General features: G+C 52.4%; 1 protein-coding gene across 1 annotated transcript in view; it reads right to left on the reverse strand.

Moving 5' to 3' along the window:
* The window catches only part of CDK5RAP2 (CDK5 regulatory subunit associated protein 2), a 177,339-nt gene that overhangs the window by 13,355 nt on the left and 151,006 nt on the right, over window positions 1-12,978 (reverse strand). Inside the window, exons 29-34 of the mRNA XM_044920803.1 lie at window positions 9,692-9,808; window positions 7,338-7,527; window positions 6,337-6,458; window positions 5,026-5,262; window positions 2,066-2,143; window positions 756-1,021 (exon numbers count right to left, since the gene is read on the reverse strand). Of these exons, the coding sequence (XP_044776738.1) occupies window positions 756-1,021; window positions 2,066-2,143; window positions 5,026-5,262; window positions 6,337-6,458; window positions 7,338-7,527; window positions 9,692-9,808 (1,010 nt within the window). The remainder of the gene's footprint in view (window positions 1-755; window positions 1,022-2,065; window positions 2,144-5,025; window positions 5,263-6,336; window positions 6,459-7,337; window positions 7,528-9,691; window positions 9,809-12,978) is intronic.

Here is a 12,978-nt window from a genome sequence, read left to right on the forward strand (position 1 = left end):
GTCTGTGTGTATATCAACATTTTAAGCACTGAACACCCTGTGATGTTTTTATGCTTTTGTACAATAAAGATTATGATCAGAAAACAACAGTAATCTTATTAACATTTATGAATTCATTCAACAAATATTTACCATGCACCCGCTGCACGCCAGGCCCTGTCCTAGGTAGTAAAGATACAACGTTGAGTCAAAGAGACACTATCCCTGCTCTCCTGAAGTTTATTATCTAGTGAAATGTAAAATACCGAATGACTTTTACAATAGAGTAAAACAAAATAAAACAAAAAGGCAAATCAGGTACCAGGAAGCAGGGGGCCTCAGGACCTGAGAAGAGGGACCAGAAAATGTGACCCACGGAAGCTTGGTGGTTGGGTCCAGTCTGGGAGGACAGAGAAAATGTGACCCCAACCCTTGGAGGAAGTGAATGAGTAACTTTGTGTCAAGCACCTGGCACACTGGGTCCTCAACAAAAGGTCCTTTAAAGTGAGGAGGATCCAGCAGGATGAGGCAGGAAAGAGTGACCCCAGGGAAGAGCTCGCACTGACAGGGTACAAACCTCGCCAAGGGTCCCTCCCATAGATCAGTGCCCCGGACTGGACCTGACCCCTGAGCTTTCGTGGGCTCCACTTCCTGGTCTCCCTTCTCAGGGCCTTACTGAAGATGCACGCACCCTTTACCTCTCGGAGCTCTCAGGTGCCCCTTGCACTTACTGCTCCAGTGAGCACCTCACCCCCTCCCGCAGTCAGTCAGGTTACCTTGGTCCCCGGCTCTGGACTTGCGGGCTGGGGAGCCTCTTGGATCTGAAGGGCCATCTCGGCAAAGAGCTTCTGGCCCTGGCCAATCTGCTGGCACAGGGCCTCGTAGTCCCCAGCCAGGCCGAGGATGTGGCCGCCACTCGTGTGGGCCCACGGGCGGTGGCCAACGACCAGGTGGGATGCACTTGGGGTGCTGGTGACCGAGCTGCCACTGTTGCAGGAGAGGGAGTCCGTGTCATTTCCAGAGAGTGGAGGAGTCTCTGAAGCTACAACATGAGAGGGAAGATGTCAGATCCACTTGGGGCAGTATCCTGTGTTCATCGAGCTGCGTTCAATGACGCTAAAGCCAGGTGGGAAGAGAGAAAGGCCTGCGTCCCAAATGCCACCCGGCACAGCACAGGGGGCGGCAAGTGGCCCGGCTCCCAGACCTTCGTCTATTCACCCGCCCCGGGCCTATTCGTCTGATGGGAGAAGCTCGATTCAATTCAACCAACACTTATCAGGCACCCACTCTGCAAAGACCCCTGATCTACACAGACGAATCAAGCCAGTGTCTGCACTCCAGGAGCCCATGGTCTAATCAGACACCACGCGGGAGGTGTAACAGCACAATGACGAAGAGCCAGAGCTCAGAGGAAGAAATAATCAAGTCCCTGTGCAGCAGGAAGAGAGATCAGGAAAGGCTTCCTAGGAGAAGCAACAATTGAGCTGGGGTGAACAAGAAGCAAAAATTACACTAAACAGAGGCAAAGCCTGTTGCTTTTTACCTTTGGATCAACAAAAGTCCAGATGAATAATTCTGACTGGGGGCCTCAGAAAAGTCATTTCACAAAGAAGTCTGCATTCAGAATAAGCCTCGGGGCAGGAGGAGGATTTGCATGGCAGAGAATGGGACAAAGGTGGCCTGGAAAAAGACGGAGCCACAACGCACGGAGCCACAACGCACGGTCCCAGTGAGAGGAGAGTGAGGGCCCGTCTGCAGGATGGGGACCCCTCTGTATGGCCATATGAATGCAGATGGACAGGGCTGGATGGGCCCACTGGGGCTGGATGCTGGAGGCCTTAAAGCCACACTAAGGTGCTCACACTTCCATCTAAGGCCACAAGGACCCAATGACGTTGCTGAGGTTAATAACACCGAGGAATAGATTAACAGGCGTGGGGGAGGAGCTCACCAGCTAGACATGCTGAAGCCCCAAATCCTGACAAACACTCTCCTGATTGGGACCAGGGACCCCCTTTCATTCAATTTAAAAAGTCCTACTGCCACACCAAACCCCGCCACAGTTACCCAGACTTCAGCTTTGTACCTGATCGTGGTGGCACCACCAGGGTGGAATCAAATAGATCACAGGAATTATCTATCGCCATGGGACATTTGTCACCACCTGCAAGATGCAAAATAAGAGAAGAAAAAGAAACTGGCATTAGCATTTGAGAAAGAACTGAATGAGGATACAGTATAGCACCAGACACACACAAGCATCCACTCAAATCTCCCCTGGGACTGGGATCCCCTCTGCAGGACCCTGGGGACACGGGGTGCCCGGGTGGCTCAGTCGTTAAGCATCGGCCTTCGGCTCAGGTCATGATCCCAGGGTCCTGGGATCGAGCCCCCAACGGGCTCCCTGCTCCGAGGGAAGCCTGCTTCTCCCTCTCCCACTCCCCCTGCTTGTGTTCCCTCTCGTGCTGTCTCTCTCTCTCTGTCAAATAAATAAATAAATAAATAAAATCTTTAAAAAAAAAAAAAAAAAGGACCCTGGGGACAGAGAGTGAGCAGGCCCAGCGTCCTCTCTGGAAGGACCCTCCTGTCCAGCAAGGAAACAGGAAGTTTCACTTCTAGGTGGTCAGGACTAAGGGAGGGAAGCATGGGGCCCTGGGGTCCCGGGGAGGGGTGCTAGCCCAGAGGAGGGAACGTAATGCAGGCACAGGAATGAGCAGGTGCAAAGGCACAGAGGAGTGAACCACCACGACGCACTGAGGGAGGATCAAGCAGGTGGTAGGCTGAGCCCAGGGTGCAAGGGAGAGCCACAATGGGACGCAAGGCCAGAACCATGAGGACTGTGGGGCCCCCCTCGGGGGGGGTCAGGCAGGGCAACGCCGAGCTGAGGACTGTGCTCTGGACTGGAGGAGTGAGTCTGGAGGTTGCTGCAGCCACCCGAGCAAGAGAGAAGAGGGACCCAAAGCAGAGTTTAGGAAGCAATGCAATGGAAACAACGTCAGGAGGCAAAGGCAGTTAGATGCTGTCCGAGATGATCTGCAACACTGTACACTCTGGAGAGCGCTGGGCCGTCTGACTCTCCGGAGCCCAGCGGGCGGGACGGCACTGTCATTCAGACCTCATGGAGGAGCAGGGAGAGGAAGTGACCGCCCCAGCACTAGCAGAGTGTCGGCAGCAGAGCGAGGACCGTGCCCAGTGTCCAGGCCTTAGGACAGCCCACCAGCTCCTTCCCGCCCAGGCACCTCTGGGCACCACCGAGCGCCACGTTCGATTCCGGGGCCAAGGAGCTGCCCCTGAGAGGGATCGCTTTCTGCCAAAACCAGCCATCTTTAGAGCAGAACTTTCGAACAAGTGCACTAAATGCAATCTTGCAAAGGCTTCTGCAGAGGAAAAGAGGCCGCTGCCGACGGCGGAATTCCCACCTTCACCGGAGGACACTTTGGCACTGAAGCAGCCCTGTGGGCTGACCCTAGACAAATTCCAGAAGCAGGCAAAGGCTGTTCCATGGCCGCCTCACTTCAGCTGCCCCAGCTCTCCCTCCCGGGCAGCCCCGGCCCTGAATCGTCCTCCCAGCCCCAAACTCCCCAGCACACCCCACAGACCCGTCGGTCCCATCTCCGCCAAGCGCTAAGAAGGGCCAGGAGCAGACCTGTATTTAAAGCAGAGATACCCACTGCTGATGGCCATCCCATGCAAAAGGCGGCAATACGGCTCCTTTCTAACCGTTTGAGATTCTGCTGGTAGGATTTTTATCCTGAGAATACTGTTTAACAGCAAAAAGCACATTAACATCGACGTTTATTAAAGCTCCAAACCAGAGACCGCTTTAATAATCACCACGGTAATGGTTTTGTGACTGAGGATCATCTGAAAACAGTAATCAGGAAGCCCGTGTGAAAGGGTGGGAAACACTTATGATGTAATATTGGACGAAAACAAAGAAAGGACGCAGAATGGCACAAAACCCAATGTCAACAACGTAAGTTCATGCCTGCACGTGATCGCCAAATGAAGAGAAATATACAAAGCAAAATATCGTCACCCTGTACAATCGTGAAGGATTTTTTTTTTTCACATTCTTTTTTTCACATCATCACATCATCTTCTGGTGAAAATTTTAAATTCCTTATCAAGGAGAGATCAATAAACCAATCGCCACAAGTTCTAAAGCATGCTGACTAGGTGATCTTTTAAGAGATTTTAATTTTTCTAAATTAAAGGCAATAGATAGAATTCCCAATCCCAGAAAAGATTAAGTCCAAGCTTTTAGACGATACTTGTTTATGAAGTATGTCGACACTCCCTGTCCCGCTGGATGTGCGCACCCACCCTGTGGGTCTTAGGATGACGGCCCCAGACACCTGAGGCTCTGCAAGGTCAGGTGCTGCTCCAGGGACAGCTCTGGTCTCGGGAGCTAAAACCTCATTCCTAGCCCCGGCTCTGCCACCTGTTTGCTGTGCTGCTTTGGGCAAGTCCAGTACCCAATCTGGGTCTTAGTTCCTTCTTCCACAGAGCAAAGAGGATGGCCCGGCCGACTGCCTTGAGCCTGACCATTTGCTGGCTTATTCCTGGCCTGCTGCTGGGCAAGTGACAGAGGAGTGACAAGCAACCCTTGTCCTTTCTCTGCGACCCTACACAGCCTCTGTGAGGCTAGACCATAAATCCACGAGCAAATGTAAAACAGAAGCAGTTTTCAAACCAGGATGCTTTTAGGATCCTACAGACACTGAGAGCCAGAGTAAGATGTTTAGATTCTCTTTGAGAGGCAGTACGAGGGATTAAAAAGCATTGTCAGCAGCGGAGTGCTATGGGCAGGGATGAATGGATGCGGGGACGAGACTGGAGGCAATGAGAGCATTGGCAGCCCAAACTCCACTTCCCTCCACCAAGAGGCCCCCAGATGGAGATGACCCCGGGCTCCCGGGGCACCGGGTGGTCTGCTGTCAACAGAGGGACACCTCCGTGGGGCAAGGGCACACTCCAGAAGCTCCCGTGTCCCACCGACACACACAGGGCAGCAATCTCCGTGAGGAGGCACAGGGACAGTACCGTGCTTGTCCAGCTGTGGGGGCCACTCAGGGATGGACAGGGTCTGGAGAGCCACGGGGAGGGCTGCTTCCTGAGCCTTCTTCCCCTCCATCGTCAGCCGCTCCTCCAGCTTGCTCTGCAGTGTGCTGTTGGTCTCGATGCTCTTTTCTAGCTGCCCCCGCAGAGCCTGGATCTCTGTTAGGAGACCATGCAGGTCACTGAAAGGGTCCTGCGCCCTCCAGCCTTCTCCTGACGCCTCTGCTCTGGCCTCTGCAAACGAGTGCAAGGGGAAAACCTGACGTCTTCCTCCACCAAAGGGTCAATCATCAAAGGAGCTCAATAGTGTTTTAAACCCGCCAGCACCACCACCCTCCCCTTCCTAAGAACTAGGTACAATTTAAAATAACAACTTGACTTTAAAAACAAAAATATTGGCAGACTTAATTGCTGCTATTCCACAGGCTAAATAAGAGCTGGAAATTAATTTTCGCTTCTGGCCATAAAAGCCGAGCAAATTGCACACCAAACCCCGAAATTATGTCTAGTAGTAATAAAATCTATTTGGGCTGGAATTATAGAATGAAAGGGGCTGATTTTAAGAGCCACAGTATATTAAAAAGGCACAACAGCAAGAATAAGAAAAGCAACGTGAGGAGAAAATGGAAGGTGTGAGGTGACCCTTCTCTAGATAAACTTTCAATAGGGAGAAACCATCTGGAAAATTCATTTAAAAAAATTGCTACCACACCTCAAAATTGATTCTAAAACACTGGGGTTTGCAGTCAAGTTGCTCTGATCTGGTATCTATCAGAGGATCCGGGCCAACAACCATCTCCACAGCAATGCCCTGCGTGTGGCAGGCGCTCCAGAATTATTGGCCGAATGCATGGGCAAAAAGAAACACACTCTAGCAGAAAACTCATAATCAAATTATTCCTTGACTGTCTGCTATGTCCCACGTACTGTGGTAGGATGCTTTTCATAAATGAGCTCAATTTTCACAACTCTACAGACTAGCTATTAGGAGACACGTTTTATGGAGGAAGAACCAGGCCCAGAGGGGTGAGGTGAGCTGCTGAAGGTCGCACAGCTGGGAGGCAGGGCATGAGAATCCAGGCCTCGGGGGCCCGGCTCCCGAGCCCAAGTATTTCTGTGGTTCTCGCTGCTTCAGAAGAACGGGCCAGAGGGCTTGCTGCAAAGTGTGCCCCCTCCACCAGGCAGGCCAGCGAGGGCTGTGATGACAGCATTTCGGGGAAGGGTGCTGAAGTGAGCTCCCGGCCCAGACGCAGCAGCCCCAGGACGGGAAGCACCTTGGGCCAGCGCGCCCAGTACCTCTCGGCCTCCTGTGCTCCTCCTCCAGCCTCTGATACACCTTCAGCTCCACTCGGAGGGACTGCAGGAGCTCGTCGTTCTGGCAGAGCAGCTGCTGCCTCAGCTTCGCCTCCTCCTGCACCCTGGAAAGGCCCCACGGCCACAGGGAGGAGACGTTAACTCGGACAGGACCCGGCCCTGTACGGGCACTGTCTACCCCGTGCGGTCTTCTCGGCCACCCGACGGGGGCATGCTATCTGCCTCTGAGCCCACGGACGCCAGGAAGCCAAGCTTACAAGGTTCCGGCTTAGCCAGGGGTGCAGAACTTGGGAGGGGCCCAAGACGAGGATCTTGCTACGTCAGCGCTCCACCCTGGGTGACCGAGGGTGACCGAGGGTGACTTCGGTAACTCTGAAAGAGCGGGGCACTCACGAGCACCGAGGAACAACGGGAAACACGTGGGACAGGACAGGGGCGAGGGCAAACTGCACCAGGGGCACTCGGTACGGGTCCTTTAATGTCTAAGCGGGCCTCCTGCCCCTCAGCGCAGAACCTCCCACGGCCTCCCCAGGCAGTGAAAGCCAAGTCCCTCCCACGGCTGCGAGGGCCTGTGGGACTGGGCATCCAGGCATCTCTCTGCCCCCCTTCCCTCTAGGTGCACTAGCCTCCCTGCTCTGCCCTGCACAGGCCAAGGACACCCCACCCCAGGGCCCCCACCCTTTCTGCCGCAAATGAGCTCCCTCCCACCATCCCGCGATCTGCAGAGCTCGGCCCCTTCACTGCCTTCAGGGCGCTGCTCAAGTGCCATTTTTTCCAGAGGGGCCTTCCCTGACCTCCCCTGGATAAAAAACCAGCGCTCTGCCACCCAGGCCCCAGCCTCCTCCCTCGGATGATTCTGCTCCACGTGCTGGATTCCCGCCTGACATGACGTGCCCCGGCACTTGCGGGCCTCCCCGGCGCGCCCCGCTCTGGGACCGGATGCCTGGCATGGCCAGCGGGGCCGGGGGGCCCCTGAGCCCTACCTGCTCAGCTCGCGGCGGCTGCTGCAAGCTTCCTGGAGCAGCTGCTGGTTGTGCCTCTCCCGCTCGCAGACCTCGCTCTGCAGCCTCTCATTTTCCCCCTTCACACGGGCATACTCTCGCTGAAGGAGCTCAAGGCTCGCAGCCTTCCTGGAGAGGGACTCTCGTAACTTTTCATTTTTCTTCTGTTTATCTGCAAACACAAAAAAGCACCACTGAGAAGAGACACCATTTGTTTTTTCCAACCTTATTACGCAAACACGGCACTTCAGCTCGAGCACTCCAGGAATACAAAGCAGAATGAGATTTAATCTGGCATTTATGATTTTGGCATTCCAATTATCTTATGCATTTTGGGCAGATAAATCTGTCAACATCAAGGCTGCAGATTAAACGTCACTGGGATGAAATGGGCCTGTTTAATTTTCTATACAATAATGGGCTGTGCAAACCTAGTTACTTTGCCTTCACAGAGCAAACAGTGGGTATAAATTATAGACAGAAGCAAGAAGCAGCCCCAAACTCTGGCAATGGGTGTGAGGGAAGTCTGCAAGCCCCCCAGTAAGGAGGCCAGCAGGGCTGGGCCCATCCACTCCTCAGGCTGGGACGACAGCACCTCTCCTGAGGAATAAAATACGCCCAGGGTCTGGAGATAGGCAGTTAAGAGCGTGACCTGGGGGCAGAGAGGCGTGTTCAAGTGCACTTTGCTGCCCACTGGTGTCAAAACCTCAACGGAGTTTCTTGACTTCTCTGTGCCTCAGTTCCCCCACATGCGTCGTTGTGAGGATGAACTGAGATAGTCCACGTAAAGGGCTTAGCGCCGGGCTTCACGGGCGCTCTGAAGGGTCTAAGCACTCCCCGGGCCAGCTCTTCGCGGGGCCCCTGGTGGTGGCTACCACGTCCGCAGCTCTTACTGCAGGCCTTACACTAAGACCTGCAAGGGTATCATCTTATTTCTTCTTTGGAGCAAACCTCCGAGTAGGTACGCTTTTTCTCCCCATTTTCCAGATCGGAAACAAAGCATGGCAGAGGTGAAAACTTCCCCAAGGTCACAGAGCCAAACAGTGCCAGAGCCAAGATTGAGACCCAGCTTTTCTGATGCCACCTTTCACCATGGCATGATGATTTCTTTTTTTTTTTTTTTTAAAGATTTTATTTATTTATTTGAGACAGAGAGAATGAGATACAGAGAGCATGAGAGGGAGGAGGGTCAGAGGGAGAAGCAGACTCCCTGCCGAGCAGGGAGCCCGATGCGGGACTCGATCCAGGGACTCCAGGATCATGACCTGAGCCGAAGGCAGTCGCTTAACCAACTGAGCCACCCAGGCGCCCGGCATGATGATTTCTGAGCAAGTGTTCCCTTCCTCCCTCAGACTCCAGCCACACTATGCTTACTACAATTCCTGGTCTATACTCTCCCCGCCTCTAACACCTAGGCTTTTGTCTGCTCTCTTTCTTCTATTTAAAAAGGCCCTGGCTCTTCTAAACCTTAGGCACCGTGGCTAATCCCTACTTAGCCTGCTGGACTGAGCTCTCGAAGCCGAGCCTCTCCTGGGGCAAGACACCATCCCCAGGGTCCTGTGCTCCCCGAGCCTGCCTTTGTCCTGGCTGATCCTCATGCTGGCCTGCCATGGGTTCCCTGGCTGTCTCTCCCATCAGACCATGAGCCCCTCAAGGGAAGGGACCAGGACCCACTCATTTCTGTATCAGTCTATGCAGGCCCTGACACTTTTGCTGAGTGAATGAATGATCTGCAAAAGCCTCGATTCTGTCTCTTAAGCCAAAAGCAGCATCAATATCCTCCAGGGAGAATGGGAGAAGCTGGCCCAACTCCTAGCTCTACAGATTTCTAGCTCCGGGACCACCGGCGGGTCAATTCCCTAGGCCTCAGGTTCTTATCTGTAAAACAGGACTAGTAATTCCTCCAGCCAGAAACATTTTAAGTATTGAGAGATAACATAGTTGTGAAAGCCCTTCTTCGTGGGTTAAGCTCCAAGAAGAAACAATTAAGAGAAGGAATCTTCCTAAGAAATACTGGAAAAACCTTCTTGATAAGAGGGAATCTCTGGGTGAGATTTTTGGCAGTAATAGATTTCCAGCCTGTCTGTCTTCCACTGTAACCTGTGTCCTTATTAGAGACGTTAGAGATGCCGCGCTGAGGGCTTCACAGGGCTGTCACAACAGCCCCATGAGGTACTCCTATTTTATAGCTAAGAATACTGAGGTTCAGAGAGGTTAAGTGACCTGCCCAAAGTCACAGAGCCACAGAATTTGAACCTGGGTTGAACCAATGCATTCTTTCCATGCCACAGAGGGCTGTGGGCGTCCAGGCTGCAGGTGGCTCCTTTAGTTCCTACCTCTGGATCCCTTGGCCAGGATTGTATTGAGAGCCTGGTTCTGCTTCCTCAGGAAACAGATCTCTGATGTCAGAGAATTATGCAGCTCTGATCCATAAGCAAAAGCATTTGTAGAACCTATAAAAACACACATAAATAGTGATTTATGGTCACCAGATCAGTATGGATGGAACTTTCTAGAAAACAGTTTTAAACAACAAGGAGACACAACATGCGATGGAAATCACTCCTGTGAACCAGATGAGGTATCACCAGAGCCCAAAGGGAAATGAGAGTGAGCATGAAAGAGGTGCAAGAGCCCCTCCCTGCCCATTCTTTCCTCCCAAGGGTGAACAGAGGGGAACAGGTTCGTTTCTGCACTCCCCTGCAGACAGTATATCTACCACGCCTACTCCGAGCTGAGACCTGGAGCCATCCTCTACACTGCCCAACTAGACCATCATGACTGCTGGTTCTTCCTCCCAAAGGCCTCAGACACTGACTCACTCTTTTTCTGTCCCTGTAGTTCAGACCTCAACAGTGCGCCCTGACCTTGCCTCCCTGCCACTCGGCCAGTGGGGCTGCACACAGTCCGCTCATGATATTCTCTGCTCAGAAACACTAGACAGCCGGCCCTCCACTGCAAAGACAGACAATCGAACAAACCAAACACAAGGCCCAAACTTCAGGTCTCCACGACTTCACTCCAATCTCATGCACACCCCCCTCCCTCTCCACCCTCTACTCTAGTGTCCTCGAATGCAGCCAGACAGGGCTATGCCGGTGTCCCACACATTGTGGGGTCACACATCTCCCTGACTTTGTACAGTGAGGTCTTTATTCCCTGTGCCTAGAATGCCCAGCTCCTTCACCTGTCAAAACCAAACTCGTCTTTCAACTCTTAGCTCAAGTTCACTGTCTAGTCTAAGTGTTTACTAAAAAGATCAGGGTCTGAAGCCAGACAGACTGGGTTTGAGATTATCTACAAACTCTGATCAGTTTAGCCCAGGCTGTGGTCTATCTCCTAAAATCCTACCGCTTCCTCTGGCCAGACAGCTGCCCTGACACCCCACCTCAGTTTTCTATGCCAGCACCATATATGACGTCCAAAGCACAGGAACATGCTACCCTCTGGAAAGCCCGGGGCTTTCTACATGGGGCAGGCAGATGCTTCCCTCCCCGCCTTCCCTACTACACCGCAGAGCCAGACCCTGCTTTCCCAGACTCTCGTACAGCTAGAACATGGCCAGCTGCCCCTTCCGGTCAATGAGACCTGATGGGAAGCCTGCTGGAGGATTCTGGGAAAGATTTCTCACCCGGATGAAAAAAGAAGGACAGGGAGGAGCTCCATCATCTCCGTTCCCATGCTGTGGACACTGTCCTGAGAGGATGTGATGCTTAGAATTACCGAGGTCATCATGGAGACTGACCCCAAGCCCTGCTACCCTATCACCGAGCCAGTAAACCTGTCTTGGAACCGCCTGCGTCTGGATATCTTGTTACGTAAGAAAACATAAATCCCCATTGTTTACACCGGTTTTTACTCGTATTCTGTTCTCTGCAGCTGAAAGCATCCTGGTACGCAACTGACTACCGGTAATAATCAAACTCCCCGTAAGGACAGTGGGACGTCAGGCCTCCCAGAAGCCCACGCTACACATTCTCTCCACTCTACAGCACCCCCCTTCCTCATGTTAATGATTCACAAATCACAGCGCCGTGTAATTTTTCACTGACATGTGTCTCTCCCCGCCAATCTCCTCTACTCTCCCCTATGAACTCTGGTGTCTTCTCGAAGACACCTGGGTCTGAATCGTGGCTCCGGCTTCTTAATAGCTGTATGACCTGAGGCTCGCCGCGTCACTTCCCTAAGTCTCCGCTAGTCCGATAAAAATGATCCATGTTGTTATCATTACTGCTATTATCATTTGAATTAATATCATAACTGGTGGTGGGCTAGAGCCAAAAACAGGACCAAAGCGCCATCTGGGTGAACAGGAACAATGCTACAGAAGAAGTCTGCTCTGACCACAGCTGGGGTGGCCCCTTCTCAGAGGCAGAGTCAGCCCCGAGGACAGAGCCTGATGGAGCCTCAGCTGGCGGGGTCTCATCTGAAGGCCGACACAACCGCTCCTCTACCCGATGACAAGTTAACACACGAGGTGGCAGTTTTTAACAATATCCTGCCTCCGCATCACAAGGAGCCATGCCTTTCTCAGACCTGCTCCCAAGATGAACACCTCACAGCAGGGGGTAGGCGGGGCCACTTTTATTCCTTTGTCTTTCTAGAGATTGTGACAACATGGTGAGAACAGCATGTCTTTCCACCAGTGTAAATACTTTATGAATGCCCTTTTGTAAACCTTCCCATCGGAGTGAATTACTCTCCAGAGCAATTACCAGCTCCATTGTAGCTGGTGGGCCACTGGAGCCCCCAAAGAATTCTATAATTGGATTTGCCAGGAAAAATGTAAAACAGAATGAATCTAATTCAGGCATTACCACGGGTGAATGTGAAGGGCCCAGGCATGTATTTCTTCCCTGTGTTTGATATGACTAATAACTCAGGTTAATCAATTTCCCTGGGGGTGAGAGAGAGGGAGGAAGCAGGATGGGGGAAGGGGCTGGAGAGAGAGAGAGAGAGAGAGAGAGAGAGAGAGAGGGAGGCTGCATCCACTCTGTTTACCTCTCCGACTGCAGCACATCAGCACACACAGTGCTTTGGAAAGATCCTTCTAGGCAGAGGGTTATGCTGGACTAGACAGGAATGAGAACTGGACCAGGGGTGCAAGGACTCAAGTGCTGCCGCCACTGAGTATATCTTTCTAGAACTCAGTTATTTTGTCTCTAAAAAAGGTTTGCGTCCCCACTTGTTGCAGAGCTTTGCAACATTAAACTAATAATGTTATAAAAAATAAGAGAGTAAACTAACATGATAATGACAAAGAAAACAACCACTTACTGAGTGAGGCATGGAGCAAGGCCCTATTCAGAGAATTGCCTCACTGAATCTCACCATGGCTCTGTTTTATAAAATAATTAAGTCTGGGAGAGGCGGGGTGACTTGTCCAAAAGTCCCAAAGCTAATAAACAGAAGAGCTGGGGTCCACACCCAGCTGGGTGTGGACCCCAGCTCAGTGCAACTCCCTAACAAACTCGGGCTTTTCCTGGGGCACAAAGCTGCTCTCAAGACACATTCTTTGAGGGGCGCCTGGGTGGCTCAGGTGGTTAAGCGACTGCCTTCAGCTCAGGTCTCAGGTCATGATCCTGGAGTCCCGGGATCGAGTCCCACATCGGGCTCCCTGCTC

This window comes from Neomonachus schauinslandi, chromosome 13 (genome assembly GCF_002201575.2).
Source record: "Neomonachus schauinslandi chromosome 13, ASM220157v2, whole genome shotgun sequence".
NCBI lineage: Eukaryota > Metazoa > Chordata > Mammalia > Carnivora > Phocidae > Neomonachus > Neomonachus schauinslandi.